Source organism: Anas platyrhynchos, chromosome 15 (assembly GCF_047663525.1).
Source record: "Anas platyrhynchos isolate ZD024472 breed Pekin duck chromosome 15, IASCAAS_PekinDuck_T2T, whole genome shotgun sequence".
NCBI classification, from domain to species: Eukaryota; Metazoa; Chordata; class Aves; order Anseriformes; family Anatidae; genus Anas; species Anas platyrhynchos.
In genome coordinates this window covers 4520712-4534611 of record NC_092601.1, presented here as the reverse complement: position 1 = coordinate 4534611, position 13900 = coordinate 4520712, and the positions used below count along the sequence as shown (strand labels likewise).

At 47.1% G+C, this 13900-nt stretch overlaps 1 protein-coding gene across 30 annotated transcripts in view; it reads right to left on the bottom strand.

The window, feature by feature from the left end:
- MAPK8IP3 (mitogen-activated protein kinase 8 interacting protein 3) overlaps positions 1-11752 on the bottom strand; it is a 69364-nt gene extending 57612 nt beyond the window's left edge. For 19 of the 30 annotated variants that reach the window (XM_072023823.1, XM_072023825.1, XM_072023821.1 and 16 more), the window contains exon 1: positions 11315-11751. In XM_072023823.1, the coding sequence (XP_071879924.1) occupies positions 11315-11632 (318 nt within the window). In that variant the 5' untranslated portion in view covers positions 11633-11751. Of the gene's footprint in view, positions 1-11314 lie in introns of all 30 variants that reach the window. The other 11 variants (XM_027469582.3, XM_072023813.1, XM_072023815.1 and 8 more) reach the window with 1 other exon arrangement.
- Between the last annotated feature and the right edge of the window lie 2148 nt (positions 11753-13900).

Genomic DNA, 13900 nt, shown 5'->3' with positions numbered 1-13900 from the left:
CAGCCTAAATCAGTGCAGAAAGGAAGAAGTAGCTGTTGGGAAGCAAAGCTTCCCAGCCTGATGAGAACTTGCAGGAAGGAAATCCCAGGGAGCCTTCCCCCAGCCAGAAAACACTAACCCCAGAACTTCTGACATCTCTTCCCCCACTCCTCCTCTTCCATGCTGGCCTTATTGGGGAACCAGTCATAGGAAATGAGCTCAGAGTAACCTCAGTACCCAGTGATCGTTAAATACTCCAGCAATGAACTGGAGAAAGGCTCTGATATGTGGGAGCCGACCAAACATGACCAAGCAAGCGGAGGAAAAGATTCTCGCAGCAGAATTTGATGAATTTATATTTCGAAAGAAAAGGCTTGGCTTGCCACTCTTGGCAAAGAAGGCAGGGAAGGGATCATCTCTGATAACTCTCATTAGCAACAACGAAGTGTCAACAGCACACACAGCAACACAGGTTACTTACTGCAAAGCAGTAAGAGCTGAAGGAAGGATTTTTACACACATACTAACCTCATTATGAAATCACAACAAAATAGTACCTAATATCAGGCTCGGATTTCTGTAAAATGTTACTTTCGACCAGGGACTTTAGTCATTCTCTATATCAGATGCTATCAATGTAGAGCAGAGAAAAAAAATGCTAGAAAAGTAAAACACACAAAATACTCCATTTAGCTCCACTATAGTGGACTGATACTGTATGTGACTCTAGATTAGAGCTGTAGTCACAGCTGCTTTCATGACACATTTAAACTAAACGTGGCCCCTGGAAAGCAAATGTCACCTTCAAATCTCTAAGTATATTTAAGCAAGCCTAGTTTTCATGTTGTACGTGGGCCCATGAATGGTTCTGTACAGCCAACTACCATGTACTGCTGCAATAACTTACCTTCCGTATTACTAGACTAGGAAACCCAATTAGTTCTGATAGCGTTACCCACCACAAGCACGTGGAACAATCCATACAGCTCAGAAGACGTTTGTTCTGTTACCCGTGCACACCCTCTCCACAGCAAACCACATGTAAAGCACAGGACCACCACACTTACAAGGAAGGTCACTGCTATCAAACCAGCTTTAGAACAAATCCTTTCCTGACCTCGAGGATCCAAAACTTCTCTTTCATCTCTACCGTGCCTCATTACATTATTCCTAAACAGCAACATCCATGGAAGGTAAAACCACAGCACCAGCTCTCCTCTCAGAGATTACACGTGCACATAATCATTCCACGCCGCAGGGTGTCTTTTTTCTCACTTCATGTCTTCCATTTAGACAAACTGCAGAGACCACTGGAGCAGCCCCACAGCCCCTTATTCAGAGCTGCATAGGAAGAGAGCGAACAACAAATAAAGGGGAGATCTCTAATCTACATTTAAGATGTTTTCTTGAAAAGAGCAGGCCTTGGGAGAGATAACTCAGGATTATGAAGGGCAAACTGCTCCTAAGCACACTTTGCTGCCAGCCCTACAGCTCCTATTCTCAGTCTGCCTGCAAAATGCCCCTTAGGTTGGGTTCTGACAGACTCATCACAACACGCGTACAGTGAACTGCTGAAATCTCTGTTTAAAACCATGAACACTGGGAAGATAAGATTGCTTTCACCCTCCTCTGTACCCTGCACAGGGCAAGTACTGCCCTCTACAAACGGCGACTCCCTGCAGAGCAGAGCAGTCCCATGGAGCAGCAGCAGAGCCCTCAGCCCGTCTCTTTGGACACTGCAGCAGAAGGGGACGTGGCAAATACAATTTGAAAGAGTAAAACCTCACTGGACTCCAGGAGACACAATCTGGTTGAAAATCATTTAATAAGATTCCCACGGAAATTAATACAATTAAATATAGAGAAATACTCTTTCTCTGGGGTTTGTTAAAACCCATCACATGAAGCAATACAGCCATTGACTACTCTCAGGTAAGCCACGCGCACATTTTCCGTTCCTTTTACTGGAATTAGCAGCCACAGCGGAGACGTCACGATGCTGGTGAACTGGATCCTCTCTTCAGGTGACTGAAAGGTCCCATCATTTATCATTCCTGTTGACTTTAAAACCCTTCAGTAACTTCATCTGAACAATGAGTCAGTTTTTATTCCTACAACCTGTATTTATAGAAACATGCAAAAACACTTTGGTCATGTCTTATTTTTCCTGCACTCGCTGTTCTGCAGTGCTTTTAATCCTTAAAGGCGCTTTTAAGTTTCTTTTCCATTCTGCCCAGATGTATTACAACACATTTTATTTTCCCCATAGCTTTTTTGATGCAGTATTTTCTAGAAATACCAGAAATGTCAATACCTTTTTTTCCTCTCTATATTCTTAAAAGAGTTACTGGATATCTCAGAGGCTACGCATTGACTTTTTCATTAAATTTTAAGACTGTACAAAGTTTTAGACTTTTAAGTAAAAGCATTTTCTCTTTGAAATGTCAATTCAACATTGAAACCACTTAGTCAGTAACAAATATCCAGTGATCTGTTTTGGGGATTTTAAGAAGGGCAGATTTTTTCTTGAAACTCTTTCCAGAATAACTATATCATTTCACACTGAGTGAAAAAAAAAATAACCAAGACAGTTACACTGAGCACAGACCTAAAGAAGAAGTTTAACTGGGCTTAGATTTTTTGGTATAGCTTAGACCAGTCATCCATCTTCCTCCACCTGCTCTCAGGGATTTGCTGGAACTGCTCCATGGTAAAGCTCTGCTGACAAACTTAATTACGACCAATTTCTAAATCCACATCACATCTCACATCTTCAGCTTTCACTCTTGCTCAGCTCTTTTGGCTCGAGACACCCACCTTTTCCTAACTCTCCATCCAGGATCATGCCACCCTGCTCAGGCAGGAATCATGTTTTTAGTGGCAATAAAAATTAACTGACTTTAAGGAAAATAATCATGTATCTCTGGGCAGTAAATTAGGAAGCAAAAGAAGGTACAAGACCAATTTTATTCCCACTACGCAGGTCATCTTTAAAAGGATTCCTGGATTTGTTACTGCTATTTGGGCTTAGTTCAGAGAAACTGAAAGCTTAAGTCTTCTCAGGCCTGTCCTGGTCCCTCCAGATGGCACCTTCCCTCCAGTGTGTCCGACCCCACCACACAGCTCAGTGTCACGGGCAAACTTGCCGAGTGCGGCCACCCAGACACTTCCTTACACCAAGCGGTCCATCTGTCACATCCATCTCTCGACAATTTTCAGACCAGGATAGCATGCAGGACGGTGTCAAGTGCTTTGCACAAGTCCAGGTAGATGACACCAGCAGCTCTTCCCCTAGCTAACAATGCTCTAATCCCATCGCAGCAGGCTACCAGATCTGCCAAGGCGCCGTTTGCCCTCAGTGAAGCCATGCTGACTGCCACCAGTCACCTCCTTATTTGCCATGGGCCTCCACGCGGTTTCCAGGACGATCTGCTCCATGATCTCACCAGGCACACAGGTGACAGCTCTTCCTTTCTTCCCTTTTAAATACGGAGGTTATGTTTCCCCTCTTCCAGTCAGTGGGAACTCCACCAGCCTGGCACAATTTCTCAAATATGATTGATAATGGCTTAGCAACTTCATCTGCCTGTTCCCTCAGTACCCTCAGATGCATCTCATCAGGTCCCATGGATCTGTGCACCTTCAGGTTCCTTAAATGGTCTTAGATTTGGTCCATCACTCTATTATCGATGTCACCCACTAAACCATGTCCCCAAGCACCACGTTCAACACTTCCTTGAACACCCCCAGGGATGGTGACTCCACCACCTCCCTGGGCAACCCATCCCAATGCCTGACTGCTCTTTCTGAGAAGAAATGTCTCCTCATTTCCAACCTGAACCTCCCCTGGCACAACTTGAGGCCATTCCCTCTAGTCCTATCACTAGTTACCTGCGAGAAGAGGCTGACCCCCAGCTCTCCACACCTTCCTTTCAGGTAGTTGCAGAGAGCAATGAGGTCTCCCCTGAGCCTCCTCTTCTCCAGACTGAACACCCCCAGTTCCCTCAGCCACTCCTCACAGAACTTGTGCTCCAGGCCCTTCACCAGCTTCGTAGCCCTTCTCTGGACACGTTCCAGGGCCTCAATGTCCTTCTTGTTCTGAGGGACCCAAAACTGAACACAGCACTTGAGGTGCGGCCTCACCAGAGCAGAGTACAAGGGGATGATCACCTCCCTGGCCCTGCTGGCACCACTATTCCTGATACAAACCAGGATAACCTTGGCCTTCTTGGCCACCTGGGCACACTGCCGCCTCATGTTCAGGCGAGCATCAATCAGCACCCCCAGATCCTTTTCCTCCGCACAGTTTTCCAGCCTCTCTGCCCCAGGCCTGTAGCGCTGCATGGGGTTGTTGTGGCCAAAGTGCAGGACCCGACACTTGGCTTTGTTGAACCTCATCCCACTGGTCTCTGCCCATCGACCCATCTAGTCCAGGTCCCTCTGCAGGGCCTTCCTACCCTCTGGCAGATTGACACTTCCCACCAACTTGGTGCTGTCTTCAAACTTACTATGAAGCTGACTTACTGGATGGAGTGGCTGAAATTCCTTTGTCCTGCTCTTCAGGTGCTCTCCCAGTGACCTGTGAGCCTTTTCCAGGCTTTGGGCAACTATCACTATCAAACTGGGAGGGGCAGGATGTATTGGGGTTCCCCTCTCCCAGCAACCCTCGTTTAAAGCCCTCAAATGGATCTTAAAAAGAAGTAACAGCTCATACTGTTTGCTCAGAATAATTTTACTTGAAAAGTAATTTTAATAACACACTGCTATTTATGAATATTAATAAACATCATATGCTTAAGTGACAGAAAGAGGATGAAGGATCTATGTTTATGTGGAGGATCTATGTTTGGATATAGTATTTGTTTCCCCCTCAAAGATTACTGAGAATCAAGTAAGCTTCCTGCAGGGCAAAGACTAACAGGCATTGCATTTTAAAAGCCTGATTCCTCATAAAGAACTGATTCAGAAATATGTACCTCATGGTCAGGTGCTATTGCCTATAATTGTTCTGACAATCTTCTTAAGATTAATCAAACTTGTAAACTGAAGGATCTCCAAATGCATTTCATCTAATCAGTGTAAAATTCATATAACACATCAGAAAATAGTAGAATAACTGTTTTTAGTAAGTATTGTTCCAGTAATATTTGTCAGCTATGAACACCTCTAATATGCTAAATATATATATATATATATATAGTTTTCGCATAGAAGAAACATTCTGTACAAAAACATGTTATGGGGGAAAGACCAAAAAGGCGAGGGAAGGGCATGCTACTTCTGTGTTTACACAAGTAATACCTTGGAGTTAGGCAGAGGAAAAATACATCTTGTATTTTAGCTTTTAATCAGCATTTGATCCACTTGATATTTACATAGCTCATCCAGTATAAAACAATTACCCACAAGCTTCAGAACACACCTCCTGTGTACCCCCAACAAAACCCTTCCAAGAGATTGTAAAACAAATGATCTCGTTTGTAGTTAAGATTTGACTGTATTGCTTGAATGTCTGCTGGCAAACTCTTACTCTTAAATCCTTTGGTACCTGTACATCAGACTTCAGACAAGCTTGGCTCATCACCGACAGAATGACATCTCTCTCCTGCATCACAAAACTAGAGCCAAGTGGCCTGCCACCGAGAAGGATCCCCCAGGAGATGAGGTCCCAGGACCAGCACTTTGTGTATTTATCAAGATGCTTCTCTGCTGCCAGCCTGGCTTTAGTTCACTCTGCTGACAGATTGTGGATCTGGGATAAACGTCTGCTGCTATTTCTGATCAAGTGACACCCAAACAGGGAAGTGAATAAGGGCAGACTGCTGTCCATAATACTAAAATCACACTGCAGGAGATGGGAAAGTGGTCCTTGCTTCCTTTCCTGCTCCTGTCCTTCCTCAGCCTGACACAGTGGAAGACCTGCCTGCAGAAGTTTAAGAGCAATCTAGAAATCCAGCAAGTAGTTCTTCAGTGCAAGGAGGCAATTCTCTACCCTCCCGTCTGACTAGACAAGAGACACCATTTACTTGTTTCCCAGTGAACATCCCCAATCCATCTTATAGATACTTCATCCCTTCCCTGTACCATTATCATCTGCATTAGCATTAATCGCAGTCCTGCAGCAGGTGACAGGTAACACAAAATCACATCTTTGGCTTACAATCCTATTTGGTTTTATTGCTACAATTTTCTGTAAGGAAAGCATGTTCAGAATCAAAAGAGTTCCACCTTGCACACAGCGCACACACTGACAGAAGGCTGAATCACAGACGAGGTTATCGCTGTTGCTACGGATAGCTTGTAAGAGTAGTTTACCATGTAAGAAAGAAAGGAGAAAAACGAGAACTTACAACCAATGCTTGCCTACTTAGGTATGAATCTGGAACACAGTTCTCCAGGAACAATTTTTGTTGTTGCTTATTTTAAATACATGGAGTTAATTTTATCATCTTCAGTGTTATGTTTGAATCATAATTTTCAACACTGTATTAAATTCTGAATCATGTTCAGCTCCTATCCCTGACAAGAGACATAAATATGAGAAAAGATTATTAATACCCCAATGATTTCAGGTTTGCCTCACCCAGAAGAGGTGATCACTTGACAGATGCTCACACTTGCATTGCCTTTTACTTCTGAACAGTTAAATGGATTTCTTTTGGAATCATGTAACAAGAGGGAGGTAAGTGTCACAAATGTGACATCTAGTATTAGCGGGCTCAGTAGAAAACCATCAGTACAATCTTACACTATTTTTCAAGATAACAAAGAAACTAGTTACTTCGGGATCAACATTTGTAAACCAACACAACAATAGAGGTGGACTTGAGTTAAATTGGAAGAACACTACAGATACGTACAGATACAGAACCTTACAGATTCTGCTGCTCATTCTGTTACCACAATCTGACACTGCCCGCAGGCATCGGGAATGGAAGAGCAGGAGTTTGAAAAATATAAGGACAGATCTTGCACATGGCTGGTTGTGAAGTTAGTCTGCATTTCACGCTTGCCAGTTGCTTTCAACTACATTTCGTGAAAAGCATCCAAGTGATATGCAAAGCCTTTCTTTCTCTGACATCTGTTATTCCTGACTGCTTTTCCCCTTCTGACACTATGAGGTCACCATCAAGCTGCAGGATCTCCCATTTAACCAGCTATCCGGGAGTTCCAATTTCAGGGTATGGAAATGGGAAGTGCCTTCCTAGACTGCCATCGTTCCAGAAACAGAAAATACGAGGCAGAAAAGGAGAAAGCATTCACAGCGGAGAACACCAGAAGTTTGAGCACAGAGCCTCACTTTCATCACCTTACCTCACCATCTTGTTAATTAGCCAAAGAGGGAGGGATCATATTTAAAGCATCCCTTAAACTGGGCTGAGGGCAGTTTTCAGAAGTTTTTCTGTTGCTTAAGATGCTGACACAAGCTAGTGAACTTGCAGTATTGCCACCCAGTTGAAGAGCTCTTTAAATACCTCACATCCCACAGAAACCGGTGGAAATCACAGCACACAGCTCTCCAAAGATCGCTTTTTGCCAAAACAGTGATTTTCTAACAAAACACCAAAGGCATCTCCAACTATTTCATAAATACAAAACACTGGTAAGCAAAAGCGATGTTATTGTAAAATAACAGTGCAACCAGCAAACCTTCAATAGGAACTGATGGCCACGGCAACGTGCTGTTGGAATACAGGGATGTTGCTTTTCTTTGAAGTGGGATATTGACACTCACGGATCTCCTGCATGTTCCACAGCAACGATGCCATCAAAGCACTTCAACAGCCTCAGTCAGGTCTGACTGGACACTGACAGCGAGAGAAGCCTTTGCCAGCTGCAGCACGGCAGACTGCTGTAACAAGCACACCAGTGCCTGTCTCCTCATTCCTGGAGTTGAACAGAGGCCCAGAGACTGACTCAGGCAGCGCCAACGCATCACGCCTAGAAACAGACCTGCTACCACAGGAGGAAAAGTTATTTACAGCTCATAGCTGCATTTACTGAGACCAAGGTTTCTTTAACCATTTTCCAATGCTCCCAGGCACCGGAGTGCCCCTGTGCAGAGCACTGACTACAAAAGCCATTTATTAGGGGGTCAGACCTACTAAGCAGCACCAGGGACTTTTTACACCACACATACGTGCATGGCAAATGAACATTCATTTAAAAAATTCTAACGGGGATTAACTCATGCTGCAAATCGTCAATTGGCTTTGCTACTAACTCACTCTTTGTTCACCTGGACTGCCACTACCTTTCCCGTGCTGTATGTAAAATCACACTGGAAGCGGCTTTCATGCAATGAGATGCCTGCAGACCAGCGCCACACCTGACAGAGATGCTCATCACTCTTCTGCACTCCAGGAAGCAATGCTAATGTACCACGACCAACCCTGCACTTCACATCTTACAGGCTGTGGAAGCTTTTACGTGCATTAACACTTGCCCAGTCATCTAAGAGTTACACTCCACACACGACTGTGGATCTCTGCAGAAGACCATACTTAGGGCACACAGAAAAGAGGTTTACATAACACAGAATGTCTCATCAGCGATGGACTCATTAAAACTCGTTTTCCTTGTGTTTTTTTTTGCTGGTGTCTCCTAGACCCTTCGTCGTCCCTGTTGGAACTCAGCCCCTTCCTGAGCAGACACCAGGCAAGCAACATTTGCCGAGACTGGATGGGAGCCCTGTAAGGGCAGAGAGGAGCCAAACCCATGTGTGCCCAGTCCCACACGCTAAACGCTCCACATGGCTTAGCGGCAGCCCTGCTCTGCCAGCCTCTTCTGCAGGTAGGGCCTTCAAAGGCCTTTTGGAGAAATGCCAAGTGATTTTCACAAGAAAAAGATACTGAGCCTTTCTGTTTTCCCCAAATATTGCTGAAAAGTGGTTAGCACCGTGTGAGTTACTGGGGTAACTGCCTCACACTGCTCACATAAACTTCGATGCAAAAAAAAAAAATAAAATAAAAAAGACTCACAAACTTACAAAACGGTTTGGGTTGGAAGGGACCTTAAAGATCACCCAGCTCCAACCCCCTGCCATGGGCAGGGGCACCTCCCGCCAGACCAGGTTCCAAAGCCCCATCCAGCCCGTCTCTGAACAATGCCATGGATGGGGCAACCACATCTCTGGGCAACCTGTCCCAGTGCCTCTCCACTCTCTGAATGAAGAATTACTTCCTCATATCCAATCTAAACCTACCCCCTTTTAAAGCCAGTACCCCTTGTCCTATTGCTACGATCCCTGACAGAGTCCCTCCACAGCTTTCCTGTAGCCCCCTTTAGGCACTGGAATGTGCAGGGATAACGTAGGAGAACACTCATTTGTTCTCATAAGAAGTACATTATCTCTTCGCTGTTTTTTTTTGTTTGTCTGTTTTTGTTTTGTTAAAAAGTCTCTTTGCAGACACTTTTTTGCCCACTTCAGTTCAACTGTGCATAAGAATGATGGAATACTTTTCAAATCTCGGCAAATGGCATTCTGCTCTGGTTCCTGAGCATCGCTTGCAGGGACTGCAACTGTTGTCACTTCATTTTTTTCCAGGGACTTGGTACACATGAAGAAAACGCTAGAGAGATGCTTGAGAGTAGAAATCTACCCAAGTCCAAAGATGCAAGATCATCCCAAATGTGCTGTTCCATTTCCCATCTGAAGTCCCATTCCCTCCCCCCTTCATCCCATAAATATTGGGCTTTCAAACATTTTTGTTTCTCAGAAGCTGCAAAATACTGGCTCTGTGAAATATTTAATAAGTCAAGTTCCAAGTACTCCATCACTTTTAAATCCTTACATGCTTTCATAAGAACTGTAAAGATTGTTTATTGATTTTATTAATTAAAATATCAGACCATTAATACATAATTAAAATTAGGAGTAAAACTTTATTTGCCTGGTTCTAGCTTTTGGCATTAGTAACGGACCATTGGTGCCCCCCTCATCTTTATGTTAGCAAGATTCTTGCAAGTCATTATTAAGGAACAAAAACACTTTTACGGTGTTTTACAGTTCCGGAGTTCAGAAGCTATTTCATTAATTACCTCTCTGCAAATCAGAATATGATTCATAATGATGACTACTGAAGCTTAAGTCTTTTGCTTGCAGTTTAAAAGATGGCAAAAGATGACTTTGCAACTAGTTTTTTGGAGAAGTGTAAATGATATGGCAGGTGATGGACTTTTTCTACCACCAGTGCTTTAACCCATCTCACAGCCCATTACTATTACTTTAGCAGGCTAAATAGCACACCTCAGGCTGGCAGACCTCATTTATGGCCAACAAGATGCTCTTGATTTCGGCAGAGACAGGCACACGTGTAGCGAGGGGAGACAGTGCAAGTCATCTCCCCTCTCTTTTGCGCCTATGCCCAAGTCTCTGCAGGCCAGGGATCTGTCACCTTCCATCGGTGGGGTCGTTCTCCCCACCATCCACTTGGCCATCCCCTGGCCCAGCTGCGCGCAGTGCTCACAGGAGGTAAACCTGTGCTCCAGGGAACTGCAGACTCTAACTCGGAAAACTGTTGTTTCCCAATGTATGGTTTTGGAAAAAAAAAAAAAAAGTTTCAAAAATCAGATCTTTAAATATAATTTTTGCTCCAAACAGCTTACTGCTGGCATTGAAAGGGATGTTTGTCCGCACTAGACTGCTACAGTGAGGCAGGCCACCATTTTCACATCAGCTTGACATGGCTCAAGAAATTAACAAGAATAATTTTTTTAAACCACAAACTAGTACGAAATTTCAAGCCACCTATTTGCTGCCGGTACCCTAGAGTGCATTCTTCAAAGTGACAGAGCTGCAGCTATTTCTGATTCATTCTCCTTCCCCCTTCCGAGCGGGCGGCCGGGCAGCCCCCGTCCCTGCCTGCTTGGCTCCAGGCGCACGGTGATGCAGGAGAAAAAGAGCCCGGCTGTGCGCGGCGGCAGGGTGATGGCCGCTCCCCGCCGCCGCTCCCGCAGGAGGCAGGGGGGCACCCCCCGGGCGGGCTGGCGGCGCTGCCCGGCACCACCGGGGCCCAGGGGGCCGCGCTCGCCCCGGCCGGGCCCCGCCGGCCCTTCTAGAAGCGCTCCGCTCCCCCTCACGGCCCCGGCCTCCCCCCTCCGAGGATGCGCGGCCCCCGCCGGCCGCCGCCTCACGGGAGGCCCCCCGGGACCCCCAGCCCGCCCTCGAGCGCCGCCCCCCGCGGGGAGGCCCCCGATGGGCGCTGGATGCCCGGCGGCGGGGCCGAGCGGGGGCCGGGGGGCGCTGAGGAGGCGGCGCGGGGCGGGGCGGGGCCGGGCCCGTTAGGCCGAGCCCGGCGGGGGGCGGGGGGGGGCTCGGCGGGGCCGCGCTCACCTCCTCGGCCTGCTTGCGCAGCGCCTTCTCGCGCTCGTACTGCGTGAGGAGCTGCTCGTTGTCCTCCCGCAGCAGCTCCAGCTCCACCTCGTGCTCCTGGTTGTCGGTCAGCACCGAGTCCAGGTTCTCCAGCACCGTCACCACCAGCGGCATCAGCTCCTTCACCACCTCCTCGTCGTAGCAGTGGATGAGCCGCTCGAACTCGCGGTAGATGCTGTTGGCCAGGCCCGACACCCGCTCCGACATCACCGAGCCCGAGCAGTAGTCGTCGCCCGGGTACCCCCCCACGCCGCCATCGTCCAGCTGGATCTCCAGCATCCTGCCGGCCTGCGAGCGCCGCGCCGCGCCCTGCCCTGCCCCGCTCCGCTCCGCCGCTGCCGAGGCCGCCGCCGGGCTCTGCTCCTCCGCCGCCGCCGGCCGCCAATGGGCGCGAGGCCCCTCCCCGCCGCGTCACGGGGCGCGGAGGCCGCCCGGCACCGCACGGCGCAGCCGCGGGGCGGGAGGGTCTCGGGGGGGGGCTCCTGGCCCCGTCGGTGTTCCCTCACTAGCGCCCAAAGCACGTCTGCTTGGCCTGGTCTGGGCCCCAGGGCTGAACCATTGCAGGGAGAGCAGTTGTCCTAGGCCCGGACACATCAACAAGCCAAAGAGTGGAAGGTCTTCTAAATAAATGCTGTGGAGGCTAGAAACTACTCGATGCTTCCCGATTTACACTTTGGGTTCTCCATCACCTAGCACAGATGTGAGCTGTGCTACCTGATCTGTCTGCTGTTCAGTGTGAGGTCTGATTAAGGAGGAATCCTGGAGGAAGGGGGCATCCTCCAGATGTAGAGTGTGATGGCATCTCCTCTCAGGCTCCCCTTCTTCATACTAAACAGCCCCGGTTCCCTTGGTTGCTCCTCAGAACACTTGCTTTGTAGTTTACTACCTAAAACTAGTTTTCTAGATCTACTTTAACACTTTACAGGATCAGAACTCCACCCTTTTCTCTGTATTATATTGTTTCATTGTTTCTTTATTGATATCTTAGCAAGATTTTCCAGAACAATTACATTCATGGTAGATATTAACACCAAAAATACATGCAAAGACTAAGTTCAGGGTATTTTTTGATAATAAGCATGTGGAATTTATTAATTAGAATCACAGAATATCCTGAGTTGGAGGGGACCCATGAGGATCATTGAGAGATCATCATCCTGGCTCCACACAGGACCACCCAAAAATCAAACTGTATTTTAGAGTGCTGTCCAAACACCTCCAGCAGCTCGGTGCTGTGACCACTGCCCTGAGGAGCCTGTGCCAGTGCCCGACCACCTCTGGGTGCAGAACCTTTCCCTAACCCCCATCCTGACCCTCCCCTGTCCCAGCTCCATGCCGTCTCCTCGGGTCCTGTCACCGTCCCCAGAGAGCAGAGCTCAGCGCCTGCCCCTCCGCTCCCCTCGTGAGGGAGCTGCAGGCCGCCATGAGGCCTCCCCTCAGCCTGCTCTGCTCTGCCCCAAACAAACCAAGTGACCTCAGCCTCTCCTCATATACCTTGCCCTCTAAAGCCTTCACCACATTTGTTATGCTCCTTGGACATTCTCTAACAGTTTTATGTCCTTCTTACACTATGGTGCCCAAACCTGCACACAGTGCTTGAGGGGAGGCTGCACCATTGCAGATCGGAGTGGGACAATCACTTCCCTTAACCAATTTCTTTTTCTTGAATGTTAAATTGATGAGCCGATCTTGAACAGAAGGCAAAAAAAGATTTCCTGATTGAGGCCAAGATGATCTGGCCTGTTCATCTCATTCTAAAAATTAACTTTGGTCTGTTTGCTCCCGGGACTATGAAGCATAGAGCAGAAACAAACAACCAAAACCAACAACAAGAAACAACAAGAACAAAAACCACACACACACACACACACAAAAAAAAAAAAAAAAAAAAAGAAAGCTACATTATAAGAAAAATTTGGGAAGTGTAGCCACACAGTGTTCCTTTGGACACTTACTATTTACCCCTCCATACAAAAGCCAAATGCAAGGAAGGGTATCTCATGGTAAATTAAGATGTGTCACCTAGCGTCCTGGTTTCAGCTGAGATATTTTTCCTCCTCGTAGCTGGTATGGTGCTCTGTTTTCTATTTAGGATGAGAAGAATGCTGGTGACACATCAACGTTTTAGTTGTTGCAGAGCAGTGCTTGCACAGAGGGAAGGACTTCTCAGTTTCTCACACCACCCTGCCAGCAAGGAGGCTGGGGGTACACAAAGAGCTAAGAGGGAACAGAACCAGGACAGCTAACCCCAATTCACCAAAAGGGTATTCCATACCATATGGTGTTATGCTTGACAGTAAAACCTGGGGGGGAGTTGGCTTGGGTGAGCTACTGCTGCTTGGGGTCTGGCTGAGTATTTGTCGTCTGATGGTGAGTGATTGTGTTGTGTGTTGCTTGTTTTGTATATTCTTTTGTTATTATTTTACCTTCCTTTTCTGTCCTATTCAACTATCTCAACTCATGAGTTTTACTTTATTTCCCCCCAGTTCTCTCCCTCATCCCACTGACCCACTGCGGGGGGGGGGGGGGGGGGGGGGGAGCAAGTGA